At 36.2% G+C, this 26,402-nt stretch overlaps 1 protein-coding gene across 1 annotated transcript in view; it reads right to left on the bottom strand.

Annotated features, from left to right (window-relative positions):
* The window catches only part of CFTR (CF transmembrane conductance regulator), a 163,127-nt gene that overhangs the window by 17,513 nt on the left and 119,212 nt on the right, over positions 1-26,402 (bottom strand). Inside the window, exons 23-24 of the mRNA XM_029924496.1 lie at positions 20,272-20,526; positions 4,659-4,814 (exon numbers count right to left, since the gene is read on the bottom strand). Of these exons, the coding sequence (XP_029780356.1) occupies positions 4,659-4,814; positions 20,272-20,526 (411 nt within the window). The remainder of the gene's footprint in view (positions 1-4,658; positions 4,815-20,271; positions 20,527-26,402) is intronic.

Raw genomic sequence — 26,402 nt, forward strand, 5'->3', positions numbered from 1 at the left:
CAAGAAGTCCATTCTCCACATGTGGCTGGCAGCAGTGTACCCTTCTGCCAACCCTTCACCATCCTCTTCAACTCATTCCTTACTGGGCCATATCAGACTTATCAAGTCTTTCCCTCCTTCCCCTAATACTCCCTAACACATGACCTCCTCTGCTCTTTATGCTCCAAGTCTTTCTGGTCTCCTTCTTTGTGTTTGTTCATAATATCCTTGTCTGTCTGGGATCCTGGAAAACCCTTTCCATAATTCCCTGCCCCTAACCTTTCTAAAAGCTATAAACATATGTCCCATTATGACCCACCTTAATTATTAATTCTCTGTGAAACTGCCCATACTCATTTATTCATTCCTAGAGCATATTTCTAAGCCAATACAAAAATGAAGGAGACATGATCCCTGCCCTCAACTGTAAATAATAATAACCATCACTACAACACAGTGTGTTGTGCTTACTGTGTGCCAGGGTGTACTCTCAATACTTTGACTTATTACTTTACTCATTTAATCTTCATGAAAACCTAATGGATATAAGTAGGTAGGTAATAACCTACCATTATACTCATTTTATAGACAAGGAAACTAAGGCTCATAAAATCAAATAACTTGCCTAAGCTTACAGCTCATAAAATCCAGATACTGGTAGAACCAAAGTCTCTTGTAAAATAACCCAAGCATTTGGTGACTCTGCACAAAACAATGTATATTAAATGCCAAACATGTAAGCTACTGTATACGCTATATAAGAGAAAAATCTTTAAGGAAAAAATCTTTTTCTATTATATTATTTTTGCTAATCTTAGTTGATGATTTTGTAGTTTATTTATTATTTTTGAGGGAGAGAGAGAGAGAGAGCGTTAGAGCAGGAGAGGGGCAGAGAGAGGGGGAGAAAGAGAATCCCAAGCGCATGGGGCTCAGTCTCATAAACCTTGAAATCATGACCTGAGCCAAAATCAAGAGTTGGACACTCAACTGACTGAGTCACTCAGGTGTCCTGACTGTTGATGATTTTGTGTTTAAATCTTCCTTCCTTAACCAGAATGTACACAAAGTATTTATAATTCTAAGTGGAAATTAAGCAAATACACAGGTAATTCTAACACAAGACAATAAAGAGTGCCAGGAGAGACTTATAAACAAAGTCCTAGATTCCATCTGGGTTTAGGATGTGGGGATGGAGAGTTTGAGTTTGAGTCAGGGTTATGGGGGGAAGGGGTAGTCAGAAAAGGCCATCTGACAGATTTACATTTGAGAGGCCAGCATAACTATGGTGAAGGAAGACCATCTCAGACAGAGGAAGTACATAAACAGATGAAATGAGAGAAAAGTGAGCTATCTTTCATGGAACAGTAAGTCCAGCTTGTCTGAAACTGAGAGGTGCCAGGTGTGAAGAGTGGTGGACGTGACTGGAAAGGTTGGGTTGGGACCCAACTGTCAGGGACCTAAACCATGGATGTAAGAATCTGGACCTTATTTAGTGGAGAAGGAGTGTCCTAGTAGGCTTTGGCTTGGCAAATCACAAAACTGGAACAGTGCACTCAAAAGGTTAATTTGTGTGCAACATATAATGGACAGATGCAAAGAAGAGAAGAGGAGGAGAAAAGAAGGAAGGATACAATGACACGGTGGAGGCAGCAATAACAGGCTTACAGCTGTATTCATTCTCATGATTACCCACAGCACTCTCTGAACAAGCCCGCCTTGACCCGTAACTATATTTAATTAACTCTTTGGTTTGTTAGTTTGGTTTCTTCTTTTGATCTAACTTATGGCAACGAATTCAATTTTGAGCTTCTCACTGAAAGCTCATAGGCAGGATTGGGACCTCCATACCTTTTACATAACTATAGACTTTATAGCATATAGAATTATATTATACTATAATTTTAAGCTGATAGGAATTTTACAATTAATTATTAAACTGTTAATCATTATTAAACTGAGTGAGAACTGCTGCACTCCCAATTTCATTGCTCAGATCTACAGATACATGTTTTGGCCCTATCTGATATCCTTCACAGCAAAAGATGCTCCAGTGCGGAAGTCATGTGCGCATGGATTACTTTCAGGTCATGGGGTCTCATGCAAGTACAGGCCTAATCTTTGGCTCAGAAGAGCTTGCAGTCTTTCAAGGTTGTAACTGAAGCTCGTGAATATATTAAACATTATTTTTTTCTGTCTTTCAAGAATAAAGTGTTTAGCAAAGTTCCAGACTAATAAACAAATTCAAATCTTAACGTTCAATTTGCCTAAAGCAACAGGGTTCTGACTATAGGCTTCAGTGTTGCCTCTCCACGTCACAGGTAAAATGAAACAAATTAAAGAAGGCTCCAACTTTAAATGTACACAGAACTTGTTTCTCTAGGCTGGCGCATTTTCCAAGATTGCTCTCAAGCTATAGGAGAGAATGCACACAGCAAAACTTGCCAAGAATAATGACATCTTATGATTCCATAACTGATGTCTCAGGACTACTTATGAGGGAGAGAAAAGTTTTTTTTTTTTCAAAGGTTCTGTTTTATGTGTCTAAAAACAAGGGACTGACCTAGAGATATCTGATGTCTCCATGACAGAGATGCCCTTGCAAGGTCAGAAATATGGAAGGAAGAAAAGAAGAAAAGCAAACAAAACCAGTTCTTCTATGATTTTTTCTAGGTTTATTTTATTTATTTTGAGAGAGACAGAGAGAATTTGAGTGAGGGAGGAGAAGAGAAAGAGGAGAGAGAGAGTATTGGAAGCAGGCTCTTCACTGATGGTGCAGAGCCGGGGCTGGAACCCATGAAACCATGAGATCATGACCTGAGCCAAAATCAAGAGTCAGACACTTAACTGACTGAGCCACCCAGGCACTCCAACAGTTCTCCCTGGATTCTTAATCATTTCTTCCTTCTTTCTTTCTTTTTAAAGATCAAACAGCAGGAAAAGAGGAAAGAGTTACTTAATTTGAACTTCTAAACCAAAGTAAGGAAAATAAAAGCATCTCTTAGTTTGTATATTAAAAAGGTATGAGGAGTTTGCCCTCTCTTTCTCTCTTAAGATTCTCAAGATGTCACTGTAGAAACAGTACATTCTTTCTACAGATATCCCTGGGATACTAGGAGAGAGTCCCAGAAACCAGGATCTAATGAGATGCATCTACATTAACATGATCACATATTTTTGAAGGCATATCTCAAAGTATTTCTGGTTCAGTTTATATCATTTTATGAATCCTGAAGCCATAGAAGAGGGAAAACGAAATAAAGGCAAGTTTGAAAGATTTACTTCAGCAGAAAGGCAAGATAAAGAATTTTCATAACTCTCGTTCACTTGGTTTTCCTTTAGGTTCCTAAAAAGATCATATAATTTGAAAAAAATCTATCACACTGGCAGATAAACTAAAGGGTTCCCAGTGAAATTATTTTTTACAGTCAGTTTGTATGGATAAGAATGACAGAAAACAGAAGCTTCACTACTGCAGTTGAAAGTGGGACCAGGAGACTCAGGGTCAAAGAAACAGCAAAGCTTCTTGGACAACCAGATTCTATCCTGTGTTCTTCAACATTTCTCTCTTGCCTAAGGCTATCACCTCGGGATACTTGTATTCCCAGTGTTTCTCTTCAGACCGGCTGACAATTTTTTTTTTGTCTGAAAAAACAATACTCCTTTTGAAAAGTTCCACCAGGAATCAGCTTCTGGCAATATGGCAAAGTCTAGACCAAAAGATTAAAAACATCAGTCTAGCCGTTACAATATTTAGTGCCTCATTAGTTGAAAAAAGCAACTGTTCCACCGAGGTAATCTATCAAGAAATACAAGCTTTTTTCTCAGGCTGGATTTATAGCCAATCTACTTGGAGATGCTCCTGGTATTTTACTTTTGTGTTAAGGGTAGACAATTGTTAGAATGTGTTGGTGGAATGGATTCAGACTAGTAGGACAAAGGGAGTAATGTGGTAACTAAAGCAGTGAATATGCCCACAGAGAAGAAAGCGAATACCAGTAGAAATGTAACACATGCCTTTCAGATTTGACTTCAGTAAAGACATTCCTTGGTTTCCACTGAGATCATTTTAAACTGGAATGGCTGCTATTTCTCTCATATGTAAGAGATCCTCTGGTACAATGACACAGAGAGAATGCCACCAAGCCAGTGAAGCCAGAGATCCTTTGTGACCCAAATCAAAGAGTGACATTAAAAAAAAATAGCTACAGATTAATCTGACATGGTTCATTTTATCCAAAGAACGAAAAACAATCATTACACTTTCTATTTTCAATTCCACTCCTTGATGCTTCCAAGTGGCTCTTCCTTCAGAAGCATAATTTATATCATGAAAAGCATTTCTCAGCCTGCTGTCATGGCTAACTTAGAGCTCAGACCACTGAAGGAGGGGGAAAAGCTGATTAAAAACAAAAGTCCCATGATCCCACTGTGGATTCTGTATCTTCTGGGAAAGGCTATCCAAACTATTAATAGTTCAATAACCATTGGCATAGAGTCCCAAACTTTTAGAGATAATTTTCTTTTTCTCCATGAAAAGGTCACATTGCAGTAAAAATGACAGCAATAAGTGAATATATTTTACAAGAAAATGTGATTTTCTTGAGATTAAGGGTCAAATAATGGTAAAAAAAAATAATCTATTTAGTTATGTTTTTTTCTTGACTATCATTCTGACTTACCTGGGGGATCACTCCAAAGGCTTTCCTCCACTCTTGCAAAGGTATTGAATACCAAGATACACCATCTATTTGGATTTCTCCTTCAGTGTTCAGCAGTCTCAAAAGAGCTGATAACAAAGTACTCTTCCCTGAGCCAGTTCTTCCCAAGAGGCCCACCTAGAAAACAAGAGTGACAGAATTACTCCTGTGGCATACAGACACCATACCAGAAATGTTATCTGGTAGTATACTTCAATAAAAAATATCAGAAGTTTTTTTAAACATCACCAGGGGAAGATTTCAACTTATTGATTCAAATTTTTCTGTACACTCTCTATTCTGACTAATACTAATTTTAGGCAGAGCAACTGTGGAAAAGAACATAGAAACTGGCCAAAAGGACTCTTAATTCTGGACCCTTCATTTATCACTCAGCTTTACTAATGGCAAAAAGGTTAAAAATTGCCCATTTTGCATCAAAGAAAACAAAGATACATTTCTAAGGATGGCCTTAAGCCAAAAGCAAGGATCTATATAGTTTGATCTAGTGCCTGACATGAATATGAGCTTGAAAATGAACGAATCTGAAATAGTTCTAACATTTAGATACTGTCCCTCATAAAGGAAGCATAAGTTTAGGACTGACCATAAACAAGAGTAAGTTCAGTGAGCTCTGTGTTCCCGGAGAGGGCAGGCTGAGACTTGCCATTCAGTGGATATGTACTTGGACAGTTTTCAGATCACATTCTCACATCTACACTAACTGGCAGGAAGAGAATTTGGAGAAGCAAAAAGGATATTAAGAAAACAACTATTCTTGTTACTAAAAGACTGTAAAAGCATAAAACAGAGGTAAGAACTCCAGGCATTGCCAGGGGGGAGATCAGGGGCTTCAGGTAACTCACAGAGACCCTAAGGCTGTGTTCCATGTGGGCTTAGATCCAGCACTTGGAGGAAGATGCTTTAAGTGGGATGGAACATTCCTGCAGTCATTAACTAAATACTGAATAACAGCTTGACATTTAGTAGCACCGAATAAATGTTCACTACTTTCCCTTTATTTGATTCCTCCTTCTCTTTTATCATTTAACTTTCTTTTTTTTTTTCTTTTCTTTTTTTTACAAGGCAGCTGGGCCAATGGTCTTTTTACACTATCTGTGGCAAAGGACAGTTTTGTTTTGCTTTTTGTTTGTTTGTTTCCAGTCCACTGCAAATCAGTACTTTAAAAAAGAAATGATACTAAAAATGAATTTCTACATGCTTACTTTCAATTCCTATACCTGTCAGAGACCCCAAACAGCTTATAAACCAGAACCAGTTCATGGACCACAATGAATACCTTAGAGCTTATAACAACCTGTAATAATAACTTACTGCATACTTACTAAGACTCTGGTAATAAACTAGGTATTTGGGATAAGTTGGTAAATAATAATGACACTATGTCTTTTGTTCATAAGAGCTCTGTAATGAGACTTTCACAAATGCCTGTTATCTGAGACAACTGAGAAAACCGGATAAACCAACAGCTATACACAACACCCTTTGGAGGTTCTTCATATTACTAATCAGAATCAGTAATTATGGTACTTATATTTTTCTTGATTATTACTTGTGCTAACACCAAGAATTTAAGTTTAATGAGCACAGGGTGGTCTGTGTTTCCACTACATTCTCAGCACCTGCCAATGTGATGGGGTCACATAAAATGCTCAATAAATAAATACTTGTTTGGATTGACTGAGGGACAGTTGGATGGAAGGATGAATGAAGGGATAAAGAGACATATGGATTGGATGGATGAATGGATGCAAGGATGGATGGAAAAAAAGGAGGAAGTAAGGAGAGGAAAGGGAAAAGGGATGGAGGGAAAGCAGGTGAATAGACAAACCTATTTAATTGATCTAATAAGCAAATGAATTTAGTTAATTTTGGTCAATTACAATATCAACTCATAATTAAAAATCTTGTGAAATTTCATATGCACAATTCCATTTCTGAATCAGCCCATGCTTTACAAACACATTCATCATATGTCATGATTTTTGAAACACAACAGTAAAGTTATTATAAGCAATCTGAATATGCCTTGTGTATGTGACGTATGGGGGATGGGAAGTTCAATAAGAGAAAGTGATTTGCTTTAAAGTCATATCACATATTTAATCAGACAATAAAAAGAAATAAAAGACATTCAGATTGGCCAGTAAAAATTTCACTATTTGCTGCTGATATGATGGTCTATATGAAAAACCCAAAGGCTCCACCAAAAAATTGCAAGAACCGATACACAAATTTAGGAAAGTTACAGGATACAAAATCAATGTACAGAACACCAAAAAGAGGAAAGAGAAATTACGAAAACAATCCCATTTACAATTGCACCAAAAATAATAAGATACCTAGGAATATGCCTAACCAAAGAGGTGAAGGACCTGTACTCTGAAAACTATAAAACACTGATGAAAGAAATTGAAGATGACATAAACAAATGGAAAGACATTCTATGCTCGTGGGTTGGAAGAACAAATATTGTTAAAAGCAATCTACACATTTAATGCAACCCCTATCAAAATGCCAACAGCCTTTTTCATGGAGGTAGAAAAAACAATCCTAAAATTTGTATGAAACCACACACACACACACACACACCCTAAATAGCCAAAGCAACTTGAAAAAGAAAAGCAAAGTTGGAGGCATCACAGTTCTGGACTTCAAGTTATATTACAAAGCTGTAGGGATCAAAAAGTATAATATTGGCACAAACAGAGACACATAGATCAATGGAATAGAAAAGGAAACTCAGAAATGAACCCACAACTATATGGTCAGTTAATCTTAAACAAAGGAGGAAAGAATATCCACTGGTAAAATGACAGTGTCTTCAACATATGGTGCTCGGAAAACTGGACAGAAAAATGCAAAAGGGAGAAACTGGACCACTTTCTTACATCATATACAAAAATAAATTCAAAATGGATGCAAGACCTACATGTGAGACCTGAAACCATAAAATCGTAGAAGAGAGCACAGGTAGTAACCTCTTTGACATCAACTGTAGCAACTTTTTCTAGATATATTTCCTGGGGCAAAGGAAACAAAAGCAAAAAATAAACTATTGGGACGAAATCAACATAAAAAACTTCCAAGCAGTGGAGGAAATAATTAATAAAACTAAAAGGCAACCTACAGAGTGGAAGAAGATATTTGTAAGTGACATATCTCATAAAGTATTAGTATCCAAAATATATAAAGAACCTATAAAACTTAACACCCAAAAAATGAATAACCCAATTAAAAAATGAGCAGGAGACATTAATAGACATTTCTCCAAAGAAGAAATCCAGATGGCCAACAGACACATGAAAAGATGCTCAACATCACTCATCATCAGGGAAATGCAAATCAAAACTACAGTGAGATACCACCTCACACCTGTCAGAATGGTGAAAATCAGTAACACAAGAAACAACAGTTGTTGGTGAAAATGTGAAGAAAGGGGAACCCCCTTGTACTTGCACTGGGGAAAACAGTGGAAAACTTTCCACTGTGCAGAACAGTGTGGAGATTCTTCAGAAAGTTAAAAATAGAGCTACTCTACAATCCAGCTATCACATTACTAGATATTTACCCAAGGAATCAAAAACACTAGTTCAAAGGAATACATGCACCCTGATGTTATAGCAACATTATCTGCAATAGCCAAATTATGGGAACCGCCCAAGTGTTCATCAACTGATGAATGGATGAGGAAGATGTGATATATGTATCGACATACATAGAGACATGTGTGTGTGCATACATACATACATACATACAGTGGAATAAAAAAGAATGAAATCTTACCATTTTCAGTGACATGGATGGAGCTAGAGAGTATCATCCTAAGTAAACTAAGTCAGTCAGAGAAGTTGACAAGTCCCATATTATTTCTCTCATATTTTGGAATTTAAGAAACAAAATAAAATGAGCAAAGGGAAAAAAAAAAGAGAGAGAGGCAAACCAAGAAACAGTCTTAACTACAGAGACAAATGGATGGTTGCCGGAGAGGAGGTGGGTGGGGGGATGGGAAGACAGGTGATAGTGAGTACGGAGTGCACTTGCGATGAGCACCGGGTGACGTATGGAAGTGATGAACCATTATATCGTACATCTGAAACCAATCCTACATCCTATGTTAGCTAGCTGGAATTTAAATAAAAACTTTAAATATAAATAGAAAGCTAGTACTAGAATCCTATCACAAATGTTTTATAAAAAGGACCTGGAGGCCCAGAACCCCATATCATTGGCCAGCGTTCTAATAACTGGGATAAATGACCATGTTCCCTTTCAAACTGCCAATATTGAAATTTTTAGAAAATGTTTGTATAAGAGTAAATTGAAAGGCAATTTGTAAATCTTTTGTTTAGCTTTAAAGTTTTTAGGTTTTCTCTGGTTCCTCTGTATTATTGAACTGCTGATATTGCATTGTGTCTAACATGTTTTTAACTGCAAGGAATCTTATTGGTCCATACCTAACAAAGTCTTTTTGTTTATATAATTGGCACATAATAATTATTTTCCGGGATTTGTTTTTCCAGGCTTCTCAGTGATCTGTTGAATAGGGCCAGAGTACTTCCTGCAAATGAGATTTTAAGGTATATCCTAATTCCAAGTCAGTGGTTTCTAGTAACTTCAGTGAACTTCCTTTCTGCAAATTTTGGATCAAGATAAATCAAAATATTATGTGAAGAGCTAAATAATGCTGAATTTGGTGCTAGCTGTAACTGCATTATACCATGAATAAAAGTCTAAGTATGTTCTTTTCAGAGTAACTGATTCACTAGTCTAGTATTGTAATAGACTGAAACCTGATATAATTATTTTTCATCTCCTCGTGGTCTCCAGAAATCAATATACCAAATAAAATAAACTGTAGATACCCAAAGTGATAACTGCTTTTATATGTTTATTATTAATAAAACATAATTCTTAAAATAAATTCTTGAGAGTATGCTCCTCATAACTCTAGGATAAACTAATGAATAATTCAGTTACTAAATACCAATTGTCATCAAGATGGAATGTCATATGACACTTAGGTGTTTATGCTGTTATGATATGAACCTTTGATACTGATTTAACTGCTTCTGGCATCACAGCATTTTAAATAGGCTACAAATAAAGAAGGCAGGTAAGCTTACTCAAAAGAATAGACCTTCAAGTACTATTAAACAGCTGTGTAACCAGAAAACTGTCCAGTACTGTGGTAGACACAAAATACCACCTAAGGCATTTTGATAAGTCTACATTTATCATGAAGGACCTGGCTCCAATATAGAATCCTAGCCTGCATTTTGAGAAGAAAAGAAAAGGGAAAAAGAAAGAATTTTCTCATTGGGGTAAGGTAATCTAAATATTAAAATTCGGGCAAAAAGTGAAAAACTTTTAAGAAAACAATTATTTGAGATTAAAAAGAAAAACAGTTTTAGGGAACTTTGGGTGGTTCAGTCAGTTAAGCATCCCTCTCTTGATTTTAGCTCAGGTCATGATCTCATGATTGTGAGACAGAGCCCCACCCCCCCCATCAGGCTCTGTGCCAATGGTGTGAAGCCTGTTTGGGATTCTCTCTCTCCCTTTCTCTCTTCCCATCCCCTGTTGTCTCTCTCACTTTCTCTGTCTCTCAAAATAAACAAATAAACTTTAAAAAAAAAGAAAAATTGCTTGTTTTTTTAAATCAAAGTAAAGGTTGTGAAATACTTGCTATATTTCTCATGCATTGAAAAAAAATTTAAAGTACAGGTTCTATGAAGTAAAAGCCTAAATTAAGAGCAAAAAAGATAATAGGACATCTCTTCTATAAAATAAATGTTGTGGACAAAGTACTTTAATATGAAGACTGAATAGCTTTTCTGCTTAAACTATTGATTTTTGAAATATTTTCACTATGCTATGGGCCAAATATTTGTGTTTCTCCCAAATTCATATGTTGAAATCCTAACCTCCAACGTGAGACCTTTGAGAGGTGCTTAAGTCATAAGGGTGGAACCGACATGAATGAGACTAATGCCCTTATAAAGAAACCCCAGAAAGCTCCCTCATCCCTTTCACCATCTGAGGTTACAATGACAAGATAGATATCTATGAGGAAGTGGGTTCTCACTAGACAAAGAATCTTCTGGCACCATGACCTTGGACTTCCCAGACTCTAGAAGTGTGAAAAATAAATGTGTGTTGTTTATAAGCACCCAGCCTATGATATCTTGTAATAGAAGCCCAAATGAATAGAATCTCAGGCGCGCCATCTCACCAAAAATGCTGAAATCCATTAAAAATTAAATAAGAGATGCACATTTAAGTCCTTCTCAAATTTCTTTTCAGCAAGATGAAGAAGATGAATTAGACCACACCTGATCTTGCAGGGCTTTTGGACAGTCAAAATAATATACTGAATTTGAGTCTTCTTAATTCAGTAAGCAAGAAGTATATTTGAGGCATCTTGCTATAGTTTGCAACATGCTGTTATAGGCCCTAATGGCAAGGCAGTAGAAATAACAATCTTAAGAGAGCTGTGCAGAATAACATTTTAAGAATCAGTTCCTACTCTAATCAGTTATATGACCTAGAGTAGGTATAAGCTATTCATTCATGTAAGCATTTAACATATTCTAAGCAAAGGGATTCAAAGATGAAAAACAACACTTCTGATTTCTGGTCCAAAATCTAAGGAACTTGAATGTCATCACTCTGGTCTAAACATAAATAAAAAGCTAAGTACACTGAAAAATCAAAACCCTTCTTACATCTGTTAGAGAGGTGAAGACCCAGGATAAACTGTAGCCACCAAAAATAGAAAGATACACAAACAGATATAGAGAATCACAATTTACTAAGAAAGAAACAATGATCAGAAACCTCTGCAGAAACCAATCAGAGTAAAAAACCCTAAACTGTAACTAACAGATTATTGGATGCTCGATGTAGGGAAGTCTGAGAGGAAAAAAGTCCAGGGGTGGCTATTTGTAGAAGGGTCCCCAGACTTTTGTGAGTATTTGCTCCAGTAGCCCAAACAGGTTTACCATCTCACAGTGAAAAGTACAGAAAAAGCCTTTGGTACATCCAGCAGGAGAAGGAGGAAAGCAATTCTGCAGTACTCCAGAGCACGAAGAATATTCTGTTCTTCACAAGATCTCCCTCAAGAGAAACTTCTTTACTCGAGTCTAACCTACTAGGCTTTTTATTAGAACCCACCTGATCTAGAGAAGGAAAATATCCAACTCCAGGTCACACTAGCCATCCTGCGGCATGAAGTAAAAGCACCACAGAGGGAGATTTCTACCATTTAATTCATTTATTAGAAAAGAAAAAAATATCTAAAATCAATAATCTAAGTTTCTACCTTAAAACTAGAAGAAAAGAGAAAATTAAATTCAAAGAAAAAAAGAGAAAAAAGAAATAAAATTAGAGCAAAATCAACTAACTGAAAACAGGAAATCAGTAGAGAAAATCAGTGAAAGCTGGTGCTTTGAAATGATCAATAAAATTAATTAAGCTTCTAGCCAGGCTAACTAAGAGAATAAGGGATATGACACGAAGTACTAATATTACAGTTGCAAGAGGGAACATGCAATGGTAAAAGAACAATAAAGGAAAACTATGAACAACTATATGCCTACCAATTTGATAATCTAGATAGAAAAGGAACAATTCCTTGAAAGATGCACTCTTTCAAAACTCACACCAGAAGAAATGGACAATGTAAATAGGTATATATCTTTTGAAGAAATTCTATCAGGGCGCCTGGGTGGCTCAGTCAGTTAAGCATCTGACTTTGGCTCAGGTCATGATCTCATGGTTTGTGGGTTTGACCCCTGAGTCAGGTTCTGTGCTGACAGCTGCTTTGATTCTCTCTCTCCCTCTCTCTCTGCCCCTCCCCCACTCACTCTCTGTTTCTGTCTTAATAATAAACATTAAAATATTTTTAATAAAAAAAAAGAAATTGCATTAATAATTAACAACCTTCCAGTTTCCAACATCTCCAAGCCCAGATAGATTCACTGGTGAATTCTACCAAATATTTCAAGTAGAAATTCTACCAATCCTCTACAGTTTCTTTCAGGATATAGAAACAGAGGGGATACTTCTAATTATTCTATGAGGCCATCATTAAAATAACACTAAAACCAGTCAAAAACATTAGAGACCAACACCTCTCATGAACATAGAACCAAAAATCGTCAACAAAATATTAGCAAATCAAATCCAACAATGTATAAAGAGATTATATACCATGACCAAGTGGGATTTATCTCAGATATACAAGGTTGGTTCAAAATTCAAAACATGAATTAATACCATATCAATGCACTAAGAAAAATCACATGATTATAGCAATGGATGCAGATTTCATTTGGTAAGACTCAATGCTAATTCCTTATAAAAATTCTCAGCAAACTAGGAATTGAGGGGGACTTCTTTAACTTGATGAAAACATCTACAAAAGCCAACAGTTATCATCACCTGTAAGGGTGAGAAACTCAAAGACTTCCTGCTATGGTCAGGAACAAGGCAAGGATGCCCCTTCTCATAACTCCTTTTCAACATTATACTGGAAATCCTAGATGATACATTAAGATAAGAAAATGAAATGAATGGCATACAGATTGGGAAGAAAGAAATAAAACTCTTTGTTCACAGATAACATCATACATGCAGAAAATCCAAATCAGCAATAAAACTTTTGGAACTAATAAATGATTACAGAAAAGTTGTAGGATACAAGGTTATTATATATAAGTGAATTGTTTCCCGAAATACCAGCAATGAACAAGTGGAATTTAAAATTAAGAACACATTACCAATTACATTAGGACTTCCCAAACACTTAGAATAAATATAAGAAAAAACGTACAAGATCTAGATGAGGAAAATGACAAAACTCTGACAAATGAAATCAAAGAAAAATTAAGTAAATAGAAAGATGGTCCATGTTCATGAAAAGGAAGACTCAGTATTGTCAAGATATCAGTTCTTCCCAATTTGATCTATAGAGGCAGTGCAATTCGAATCAAAATAAAAGAGAAAGTTATTTGTGGATCTGACAAACTGATCCTAAAGTTTGTATGGAAATGCAAAAGGCTCTGAATAACCAAAACAATACACAGTTTGAAGAACAAAGTCACAGGACTGACACCACATGACTCCCATGATTTTGTGGTAAAACTGACTAAAAGATGAGCATTGCATAATACGAACAACTTCATTTCCCCAACTCTTTGTTCAATAGTTCTCTTTAATTCCACTTATCTGCTTTCCTTCTATCTCAAAAAAATGAAACAAAGAACCAAAACAGAACCCAGAACCAAAACAGAACCCAGAACCATACTCCTCCACGGGGAAAAGGCAAACCCCTCCAGACAGCACCCCTCTTACACAGTTGTTCCAGCTATCTCTTTCCCACCAATATTGGTGTTCTACCTCCTCATTTCAGTACTCACCCTTTCCTAACCCTTTGCAGTTGAACTTCTATTCTTACTTCTCTACGTCTAATGGTTCTCTTAAATTGGGCTTTCCTGATTGGAAGGGAATGCATCAGTGATAAAGACCATTGTCCCTATACCCAGAGGTTTTATTCAGCAGGGTTGAGTGGGGCTCAACAATATGCATTTCTCACAAGTCTTCAAGTGATGCAGATGATGCTGGTCCAGAGAACTACACTTTGAGAACCACTGCTTTCTTGAAGATGACCAAAAAGGTTAGTAGCAAAACTGAGTATGATTTTCCAAGTCTTCAACTTCCTGTATTGCTTCAGCTCTTAAGACTCATAATGTCTATCATCCTGCTCCAACCTTGTCTTCCATTTCATACTTTATGCATCCCCCAATCTGACTGAGTCAGTCATTGTTTTCTGTACATGCCCTGCATCTTATATTATTTTCTTTGCCTATAGCACCCTTCTTTACTCACTTTTGCTTGTTCAAATACACAGTTCAAGTCTGAAAGTCTCCTTATAAATGATACTTCTTTTGGAAAACTTTCCCTAAATAGCCCAACTTCCAGCCAACTGATAGTAACTCCTTTCTCTTTACCTTAGAATTTTACCTATATATATTTTATTCCAGGGTATAACAAGAACCTGATGCCTATACAATACAGAGGAGGAGTTCTTTCTAGGAATAAAGATTTCAAAATTAGAAATATAAAATAAAGTACAGGGCTTTGGAAGGAGTTCAGGCAAGTAAAGTTCTCTGAAATTTAAGCTTTGTTAGCTTCACAGTGACCTGCCTCAGTTTTTAGTGGACCTTGCATTTCCCTTTTTAGATGGTCATCTTCTGGGGCACATATATTTTTTTCTCTCTCTCTTCTTTCTCTCTTCTTTGGCTCCTTCTTTTTTTTCTTTTAAGGGAAGCAGGTGAAAAAGAATTGTGAAGTCAGACAGATCTGGGTTTTAGACCCCTTCTAACTAACTCACTTAATTAGACTTCAGTTTCTTCCATTATACATAGAAGGTGATAATATCTACCTTTGGAATTATAATAATTTTGAATGTGATAGCAAATAAATATCTTTAAACAGTGTCTGGGACATGATAAGCACTTGATAAACATTAGTTTCCCTCTTTGGATGGCATAACCCAAAGCCTACGTACGTAATTTTTCATTTCCCCAAAGACCTACCATTCCTGGCAAAGAATAGTTACTGAACACATATGACCTATTTTCAATATAAAGGTTCAGAGAATATGAAATGCCTAAGCATATTGGTTCTTCCTCACTTTACAGCAGCTCTTATTATTACTCTCACAACAAGGAAACTACCTACAGGAATGAGGACTCTGCAAATTCTGTCATTCTACTAGGACTTGGTTGAACTTAATTTAATGGGCAATTGAGCATCAGTAAAGCAAAGTAGTGGGAGGATGTCAGGAGGAGGAAAAGGGAGTAATTTACTAAGGCTTTCATCCTGGTTTATATCAACCTATTTGCTACTGTTTATAACTTGACATCACTTTTGGAATCTATCCTGGTGATCCCAAGGACATTCTCAGCTCCCTGTGGCATTCACTTAGGTGCAAAGCAAAAGAAACTACCTAATTACATGTTTTCTCAATGCAAGGGAGTAACAAAGGCAAATAATTAATTTTACATAGTTCCAAAGCATAACTTTAAATAATGTAAATAGCCTAATTCTAATTAATATAAGGGACAAATTCAATCTAAAACCTAGTTTTTACATGTATGCTGTTTTAAAACTGTTTTTCCTCTAAAATCACAAAGGAGAGAGAAGAAACAACAAACACCACAGAAATACAATTATAAGAGAATATTATGAAAAACTACATGCCAACAAATTGTACAATCTAACATAAATTTCTACAAACAAACAAATTACCAAAGCCGAAACAGGAAGAAACACAAAATTTGAACAGACTGATAACCAGTAAAGAAATTGGATCAGTAATCAAAAACTCTCAACAAACAAAAGTCCAGGACTAGATCATTTCATAGGGGAATTCTACCAATTTTAAAGAGGAGTTAATACCTATTCTTTTTAATCTATTCCAAAAAATAGAAAAGGAAGAAAAATGTCCAAATTTATTCTATGAGGCCACCATTACTCTGAAACCAAAGCCAGAAAAAGACACACACACACACACACACACACACACACACACACACGGCACCATGAAAAAGAGAGCTATAGACCAATGTCACTGATGAACACAGATGCAAAAATCTTCAACAAAATATTAGCAAACCAAATTCAATAATACATTAAAAAACATTTACCATGATCAAGTGAGATTTATTACTGGGTTGCATTGGTATTCAATATTTGCCAAATAATCAACATCAATCATCAATGATATATCACATCTATAACAGAAAGGCTAAGAACCATATGATCATTTCAATAGACACAGAAAAAGGCATTTGACAAAGTACAACATCCATTCATGATAAAAAAAACCCTCTTCAAAAGAGGTTTAGAGGAAACATATCTCAACATAATAAAGGCAATATATGAAAAATCCATAGCTAACATCATCCTTAATGGGGAAACACTGAGATCTGTTTCCCTGAGGTAAAGAACAAGACAATAATGTCCACTCTCCCATTCTTACTATTAAACATTTTACTGGCAGTCCTAGCCATAGCAATCAAAAAACCAAAAATAAATAATAAGCATCCAGATTGGTAAGGAAGCAATAAAACTTTCAGTATTTGCAGATGACATGATGGATGACATTTTCTATATATAAAATCTGAAAGACTCCACCAAAAAACTGCTAGAACTGATAAACAAATTCAATAAAGTTACAGGATATAAAATCAATGTATAGAAATCTGTTGTATTTCTATACACCAATAATGAAACACCAGAAAGAGAAATTAAGAAAATTATTGCATTTACAATTCTACCAAAATAATAAGATATCTAGCAATAAACCTAACCAAAGAGGTGAGGGACCATTAATATAAAAACTATGAACACTAAAGAAAGAAATTTAAGATGATACAAACAAAGGGAAAGGCATTCCATGTTCATGAATTGGAAGAATAAATGCTGTTAAAATGTCTATACCACCCAAAGCAACCTATATATTAAATGCGATCCTTATCAAAATACCAACAGCCTTTTTCATGGATTTAGAACAGACAATCCTAAAATTTGTATGAAACCACAAAAGATGCTGAATAGGCAAAGCAGCCTTGAAAAAGCAAATCAAAGCTAGAGGCATCACAATTCTGGACTTCAAGTTATATTACAAACCTGCAGTGATCAAAACAGTACATTATTGGCATAAAAAGGGACACATAAATCAATGGAACAGAATAGAAAAACCAGAAATGAACCCACAACTATATCACTTAATATTCAACAAAGCCAGAAAAGAATATCCATTGGGATAAAGACAGTCTCTTCAATAAATAATGCTAGGAGAACTGGACAGCAACATGCAAGAGAAAGAAACTCGACCATTTTTTTATATCATACATAGACAAAAATAAATTCAAAATGGATGCAAGACCTACATGTGAGACCTGAAACCATAAAAGTTCTAGAAGAGGGCACAGGCAATAACCTCTCTGATATCAGCTGTAGCAACTTCTTTCTATATATGTCTCCTGAGAAAAGGGAAATATAAACTATGACACTACCTCAACATAAAAACCTTCTGAACAGTGAAGGAAACAATCAATAAAACTAAAAGGCAACCTATAGAGTGGGAGAAGATATTTGTAAATGACATTTCGCATAAAGGGTTAGTATAAAAAACTGCTAAAACTTAACACCCCAAAAATGAATAATCCAATTAAAAATAGGGCAGAAGGCACAGACATTTCTCCAAAGAAGACATCCAGATGGCTAATAGACACATGAAAAGATGCTTAATATAAGTCATCATTGGGCAAATACTAATCAAAACTACAACAAGATACTACCTCACACATGTCAGAATGGCTAAAATCAACAACACAAGAAACAACAGGTTCTGATGAGGATGTGGATAAAAAGTTAAAAATAGAACTACCCTATGATCCAGCAATCACACTACTGGGTATTTACTCAAAGAATACAAAACCACTAATTCAAAGGCATATATGAACCTCAATGTTAATACCAGCATTATTCACAATAACCAAAATACAGAAGCAACCCAAATGTCTATCAACTGATGAATGGATCAGGAAGATGTGGTATGTATGTGTGTGTACACACACACACACACACACACACACACACAAGAATATTACTCAGCCATAAAAATAATGAAAACTTGCTATTTTCAATGACTGGATAGAACTGGAGCATCATGCTAAGTGAACTACGTAAGTCAGAGAAAGACAAATACCATATGATTTCACTCATATGTGGAATTTAAGAAACAACAAATGAGCAAAGGGGAAAGAAAGAAGAGAAACAAGCCAAAAAGCAGATTCTTAACCACAGAGAACAAGCTGATCATTACCAGAAAGGGTGGGTATGTGGAGGGACGTATTAAGTAGGGAAATAGGGGATTAAGGAGTGCACTTGTTATGAGCACTAGGTGATGCAAAGAAGTACTGAATCACTATATTGTAGACCAGAAACTAATAATGGACTGTATGTTAACTAATTGGAATTAAAATACAAACTTTTAAAAACTGTTATCTCTCAATAAAAAGAAAAAAAACAAGTCAAATTCTTGGTCAAAAAATTATAATAAAGAGCTAATTTTAGTAGTATGTGAACTTGTTTATATTAACTGTAAAATTAAAAAAGAGAGTCAAAATTTCTGGTGTGCCATTTTAAGCCAGTTAGCCTGGTATATAGGAACATTTTCACTCACCCCACATTTTTTAATAGAACTTTTTCCAATGCACCAAATTATGAAATATTTCTTAAACCCATGGGCCAAAGCAAGTGATAAGAGTCTGTTCCTATGTTGATGACAGTGATGGTGGCCTAACAAAATTTGTTGACCATTATCTCAATAAGTTAAAAAAAAATTCTATTTGAGATTAAGCCACAAAGAGAGAAACTTTAATATTCAGTTTTCATTAGAAGTGGCTCTACAGGGCACCTGGATGGCTCAGTCAGTTGAGCATCTGACTTCTGATTTCAGGTGAGGGCATGATCTCAGAGTCATGGAATGAAGCGCTACGTCAGGCTCCATGCTGAGTGTGGAGCCTGCTTAAGTTTCTCTCTCTCTCTCTCTCTCTCTCTCTCTCTCTGTCTTTCTCTCTCTCTCTCTCTCTCTCTTTCTCTCTCTCCCTCTTACTCTCTCTTTCCCCTCCTCTGCTCATACTCTCTTTCTCTAATATAAAAAAGTGGTTCTATTGTATTCTATCTCAAGTTTTAAAAATAAAGTAAAGGAATATAATAATCTGTCTAGATTTATGGAGTAGCCCAGCAGCATTAAGAGATTTAAAATATAAAATATGAATATAATTTGAAATATAAAATATAAAACCACATTTATATAACAAAATGTAAGAAGAATGACTGTTCCTTTCACCAAGAATTAATTTGAGAATTGGTATATTTGAATACCATCCATGTGGTCAGACCAGGACTAAAATATATAAGGAACACTTCAAAATAATGCATAGTTATTTTTGCTTATTAAATAATGAAATGGTCGCTTAGTAAATAAATTTTGCATGGTAAATATTGGGAAAAAATTAAAATAATCCATACCCTTATTAAAATTCCAAATAAACAAATAAACTGAACAAAGCTAATTTAGAAAGTACCAACTGTTTGACACGGTTAGATTAGGTAAAATTTACAAACAAATTAGTCAACAACAAAATATTTCTCTTACCTGAAATGGAAGATAGTCTCAAGAGTCCAAATCTAAAACATGCCATAATTTTGGTTTATTTAATGGCTTCTTTTAGTTAGTAACCTAGCAATTACATATTCTACAAGTAGAATCACATTTAAAATGAACCAGCTGTATCATTTCTGACCTATGCAAACTAAATTATCAGATGAAAAAATAATGACTTCATAAACAATAACTTGAAATATGTATGTTCAATATTGGCCCTAGTCTATAATAATAAAGCTACCAATGGATTTTACCAACATATTGGTCTAGGCTACTGAGATTTACTTACTGGACATAGGTCTAAGCAAGCAAGCAATACTGAGATCTTACCCTCTGGCCAGGACTTATTGAGAAGGAAATGTTCTCTAATATGGCATTCCCACCATCTGTATACTTGGCTGTGAGGTCTTTGACTGTCATCTGGCCCCCTGAGGGCCAGATGTCATCTTCCCTCACATGCTGATTCTCAGTAATCATAACTTTCGAGAGGTGGGTGTCCTTGGATGGTTTGAATGGCTTGGTTGGTGGTTTACTTTCTTCTGTAGGCATGTCAATAAACTTGAAGACTCTGCTCACAGATCGCATCTGAAATGAAATAACAATGTTTTATTTTTGCTTAATAACTGCAGACGATGTCATAATTAGTGTGATGTTTCCTAAAAAAATAACATGTCAGATGTGATGGCTGACCGTCATCACTTGGTTATTTGTCAGAAGGTTTTTCCATGTACTAACAGGAAATAACTGGATATAATTAAAAGCTTAACCAGAGAATTAACTGGACTTATATAAATGGGCTCTGTATAGACCTGTTTATTTTTGTGAGTATTTAATTCTCAGTCATCCAAATCATACATAAATAGCCAAGTTATACTCAAAGGAAGAGATGTCAAGAGGGAAATTTTTTCCTCAACTATGAGCAACACTGCATACTCCTGTACAGCTGGTATATTATAATAAAATGTTCCACATCTCAAAACCACTGCTAAAGATTTTTGCCTTTCTCTGAAAAGGCCTTAAAAACGATCTATAATTGTAGGGGTGCCTCGATGGCTCAGTTGATCAGGCATCTGACTTTTAAATTCAGCTCAGGTCATGAGCTTGGGGTTCGTGGGATCAAGCTCCATGTCTGGCTTCATGTTAATAGCACGGAGCCTGCTTGAGATTTTCTCTCCCTTTCTCTCTGTCCCTCCCTTGCATTAGGTGCTCGCTCTCTCTCTCTTTCAAAATAAATAAATGAACTTAAAAAAAACTATCTACAATTCTGTAAGTCAGCTGGATGACAATGAACCCTTGATGCTTAGTAAATTTTGAATGACTTCACAATAATCTTCAAACAAATTTGAGTCCTTGTCCTATATCTGTAGGTAAATAATTACATTTTAAATCTAAATATCCTCCAGATCAATTTCCACTGCTGAGCAAAATGTCATTGCATATAAAAGTTGTATTTGAAATTAAATACACACTTGCTCTATAAGCCTATTTATATACACAGAAATAAAAGAGCTCAACTATTTTTTAAAAATGCTTAGTTTAATCCTTTAACAAGAACACATTCTTCTAAATAGTTATGATTGGAATTTAGAATACAATTCTATTTATCTTTTAATTAATTTGTTTATTTTTAATGTTTATTTTTGAAAGAGAGAGAGAGAGAGAGAGAGAGAGAGAGAGAGAGAAAGTGAGTGGGGGAGGGGCAAAGAGAGAGGGAGACATAGAATCAGAAGTAGGCTCCAGGCTCAGAGCTATCAGGACAGAGCCTAGTGTGGGGCTTGAACCCATGAACCGTGATATCATGACCTGAACCAAAGTTGGACACTTAACTGACTGAACCACCCAGGTGCCCCTGGAATATAATTTTAAAAATAGCCTTATAAACAAAAGGCACTTAATAAATATTTTTAAAAATGAATAAAGGAATAAATATGTGAATGATTACAAATATGAATCAATAAGTGAATAACAAGAAATAGCTGAAGACTTAATTCACTCAATTTCTTTTTTTTAATGTTTTATTTATTTTTGAGACCGAGAGAGACAGAGTATGAGTAGGGAGGGGCAGAGAAAGAGGGAGACACGGAATCGGAAGCATGCTCCAGGCTCTGAGCTGTCAGCACAGAGCCTGATGCAAGGCTCGAACCTATGAACGTAAGTTCATGACCTAAACTGAAGTTGGAGGCTTAATTGACTGAGCTACCCAGGTGCCCCTCAATTTCTATTTTTAATATATCACCATTGATAGCTTAGCCCTTTCCACATATTAAATGCTTACTGGACATAAATTTAATGTTTCTTTTCATCTTAAAAATAATTATTGATTCTGGCTTTACTCAGTCAAGAATTCAACCCTCTCCTCTACAATGTTAATTTATAACTTTGTTTATATTTAAGGTTTGATTATTAGATATGATTTCTATTTTGCCTGTTTTCACATGCTATTGATCAAGTTTGCTGTTTGTGAAATTCTTCTGTATAGTAATTTGGTTACTTCATTTTTTTTATCTGGAAAATAGCTTCAAATTATCTTCAATAATTTTTCAAGATTCAAGAGGAGAATCCTTTTAAGCCAAACCCACTGTTAATGGAAGTGAAAAGTATCAAAAGCCCACATCCATTGTAAATAACTCTAGATTGGCTCCCATACATGATATTTTCAAATCCAAATTATGAGCAACTTCCAAAGGTTATTAAATCCTGATTCAGTTACTTTTTATTAACTTTGAATTAAAGTATACTCTTGCATTTCATTGTCATTCATTTTCCTAGAGATCGCTGGGCTATCCACGGTCTGGAAGATCAATTAGAAATGTAATTAATACTGAGATGGAAATGCCAGAGAAATAGCTCAAATGCATTTAAAATATTTTATTGTATTCATTTTGCATAAAGATAACATTACTCTCTTGATATCACTGAGAGAAATATAGCTTAATTTTATAAGACAAAGTGAGACTGTTGATATTTCTGCACATCAATGCTATGAAGAACTCTAAACTAGGTTTTGTTAAGTGCTTTAGCACGTCAAGAAAGACACTATGTATCAAAAATCCTTCACACTTTACAAGGAAGAGCACTAGGTGTTATATGAAAACCAACTTGGTAATAAACTATTTAAATAAAAAGAAAAAAAATTTTAAAGATCCTTCATACTTTAATACTTCCATACAGTGAGTATTTAAATATTGCTATCTAAACTACTTCAAATTATATGTAGTATTATTAGAAAATGACATTTAAAACCACTATTTTGGCAGTACTCATATGTTTTTTTTTCCATAAGGAGTTGTGAAGAGCATAGCGCATATTCCATTAGTGAGGCTTACCGCTGTGGGTGACTGTAGAACTCCCAAGGTCAAATGTAGTGGAATGTACCTATCAAATTTAGAAAATGATTTTTTTCTTTTTTTAAAAGCTTATTTATTTATTTAAAGAGAGAGGGAGGGAGGGAGGGAGGGGGAGAGAGAGAGAGAGAGAGCGAGAGAGAGAGAGAGAGAGAGAGAGAGAGAGAGAGAAAGCGCACAAGCAGGGGAGGGTCAGGGAGAGAGGGAGAGGATTCCAAGCAGGCTACACGGAGAGGGAGAGGATTCCAAGCAGACTACACGGAGCCTGACGCGGGGCTTGAACTTAAACTGTGAGATGATGACTTGAGCAGATATCAAGAGTCAGCTCTTGATTTAAGTGAGAGACATGCTTAACTGACTGAGCCACTTAGGCAATCCTGGAAATGAAAGTTTCAATTCATCGTCTTTCATATAATCTAACTGCTTAAAGTGACCCAAGGCAGGCTACAACAGTTACCCACAGCATGGTCAAATATCTCTGATCAAGAACAAGTTCATCTTAACAATGGTACTCATCCGCAGCATATGCGCAGACACTCATTCAGTTCAGTGAGTTAGAACATTTTCTGATGAGAGAAAAGGTGGCTCGTGCAGACACCTGCATCATGGCCAGTTTTGCAAACACTAAAATGTCATTGCTGAATAGATGACGTGGCCAGATGATATTTTGAATTACTAATTCCTTGTACCTCAAAGATTATCCAAGTATCACATTCTACTTCAATTCTACTTGTTTTTTAAACGGAAACTCACATTAGAACCAGAACAAAAAAATAATTTCTGGTCTTTGAAGTTTCAAAAATTGGCTCTTGGAACCAGAGATAGTTGAAAATTCTTAGCTACATGAATATTGGCTTTAAAGTTTCAAAAATCAAGGCGCCTGGGTGGCTCAGTCGGTTAAGCATCTGACTTTGGCTCAGGTCATGATCTCACAGTTGGTGGCTTTGAGCCCCGCGTTGGGCTCTGAGCTGACTGCTAGCTCAGAGCCTGGAGCCTGTCTTCAGATCCTGTGACTCCTTTTCTCTCTGACCCTCCCCTGCTCATGCTGTCTCTCTCTCCCAAAAATAAATAAAAACATTTTAAAAAATTAAAAAAAAATAAAGTTTCAAAAATCAAAGCCTGAAAGACTCAAAGCACAGTGTTTATGCAAAAACAGTAGCCAGAGATGAATTTATAATAGATAAAAAGCAGTTTCTGTCCTCGCCCTATAATCTGATTCATGAATGGAGTTTAACAAGAGGGCTTAGACATCAGTTCCTCTAAAAATGAATCCTGACCTGCAATCAAACTCTAGTTCTATCCTCGAGTAGATTTGGAGGACTTTGGGAATACTGGAGGCCTATGCCTCAATTTCAAGGTGGAGCCCAGGAATTAGACATGCCTTAGAGAAACTTCCAGTGCCTGGCATGGCATGGAAGCACAAGAGTGGACATGGGTGCTTGGCATGTCTAGACCAAGATAACTTGACAGAGCTTCAGATTTTCTTGTTTTTCCAGAGTGGTGCGGGAGGGAAGCCAAATCCCAATTATTTCTCCCTCAGGGTCCCATCCCTTGGGGATGGAAGAAGTTGAGAGAGAGCCCATCAAAGAAGAACTCACAATCGGGACCAGAAGAACAAAGATTCAATCCCCCTGCACTGTACTCCTCTAGGTCAAAGAGCAACATCAAGGGAGCACAGGTAAGAGTCAACCTAGGGCCAGATGCCCCCTCCCTCAGGATCTAGGCATTCTGTAAACTTCATTCAGAATTTAGATCACTTCCAACAGGATTCCTGAATCGATCGAGATTGCTTCTTGCACTCAGCACAGCCTGTGTGTTCAAGTAGAAAATAAACTCAACTATAGCAAAAGTGGGGTCATATTTCTTACACATTTGATTTCATAGCTAAAGATTCATAGCTGACCCAGGATGGACCTAGGATTGATAGAACTTAAATAATTGAATTACATTAAAGAATCAACATTATGCATTTATGGGACATCTGGGTGGCTCAGCCGGTTGACTACATGACTCTTGGTTTTGGCTCAGGTCATGATCTCATGATTCATGGGTTTGAGCCCCATGTCAGGCAGGCTGGCAGCCTGCTTAGGATTCCCTCTCTCTCTCTGCCTCTCTCCCACTCACACGCTTTCTCTTTCTCTCTCTAAAAATAAACAAATAAACTTTAAAAATATGCATTTATAATTAAGTATAGGGGCTCTGAAGGTGTCCATGAAAGGGAAAGAACCCTAAGCTTACACTCTATGGGCTTCATGTTAAGCCCACACTGCCTATTACAGTAACCTAATTCAAAGCGTTCCTTGTTGTATCCTCCCCATCTAGTGCTTAGCACCATGCCTCCCTTAATAACTCTTTGTTAAGGATGAGTGAATCCATCGTTCTACCTCATATGCAGAAAGCAGTATCTGGGCAGGGTGAACGACAGTGCTGTGAGTCCCTCAGTAGGCAATCCAGGCTGCAGTCGCACCTCCCAGCTTCTCAGTCTGAAAATATATGCTGCTACCTGGATTTGAAGGAAGTGGCAACTTTCCAAATGATTTTCAGTCTCATGTAGCTGTTCGGAATTGAGGTTTTTAACGTAACTTAACCCTTCTTCTAATTTAGAATGTCTGTTGGCATTTTCAGGTGATATGTAAAAACCACTGTGCCACTGAATGGAAATTCAGATTTGGCAATTATCAGAGTGACTGTGGACTGTAGACTTGCTGCCTCTTCCTGCACAGTGAAGGGGCTGCTGGAGGAGGAATGGGGGGCGGCTCTGTGTGGCCCGCTGACCGGGAAGTCTCAAAGGAGCCGTCACTGGCTTAGGTGAGAGCACTTGTCTTAGATTTCCAGAAGTAAATGCTGAAGGCAAAATGACACTCAGGTGCTGAGACGCTCAGCCTATTCTTCACGTGAAGAGGAAAACCTGACATGATCTGTACTCACTTCTATAAAATTTGAGGTTAGCCACAATGAGGTGGCATTTTTACTTGAGAATTAGCTGCTTTAAATTTCTGATTTTGTTATTTAAATTTATTATGCTGCAAAAATTCTCGAGTCAATCTTTAAAATGGAATCTCATTATCGTTTATATAGTTTCTGAAGTTACTAATCTAAGCATCAGGAGAACAAAGT

This window comes from Suricata suricatta, chromosome 2, assembly GCF_006229205.1.
Source record: "Suricata suricatta isolate VVHF042 chromosome 2, meerkat_22Aug2017_6uvM2_HiC, whole genome shotgun sequence".
Taxonomy (NCBI): domain Eukaryota; kingdom Metazoa; phylum Chordata; class Mammalia; order Carnivora; family Herpestidae; genus Suricata; species Suricata suricatta.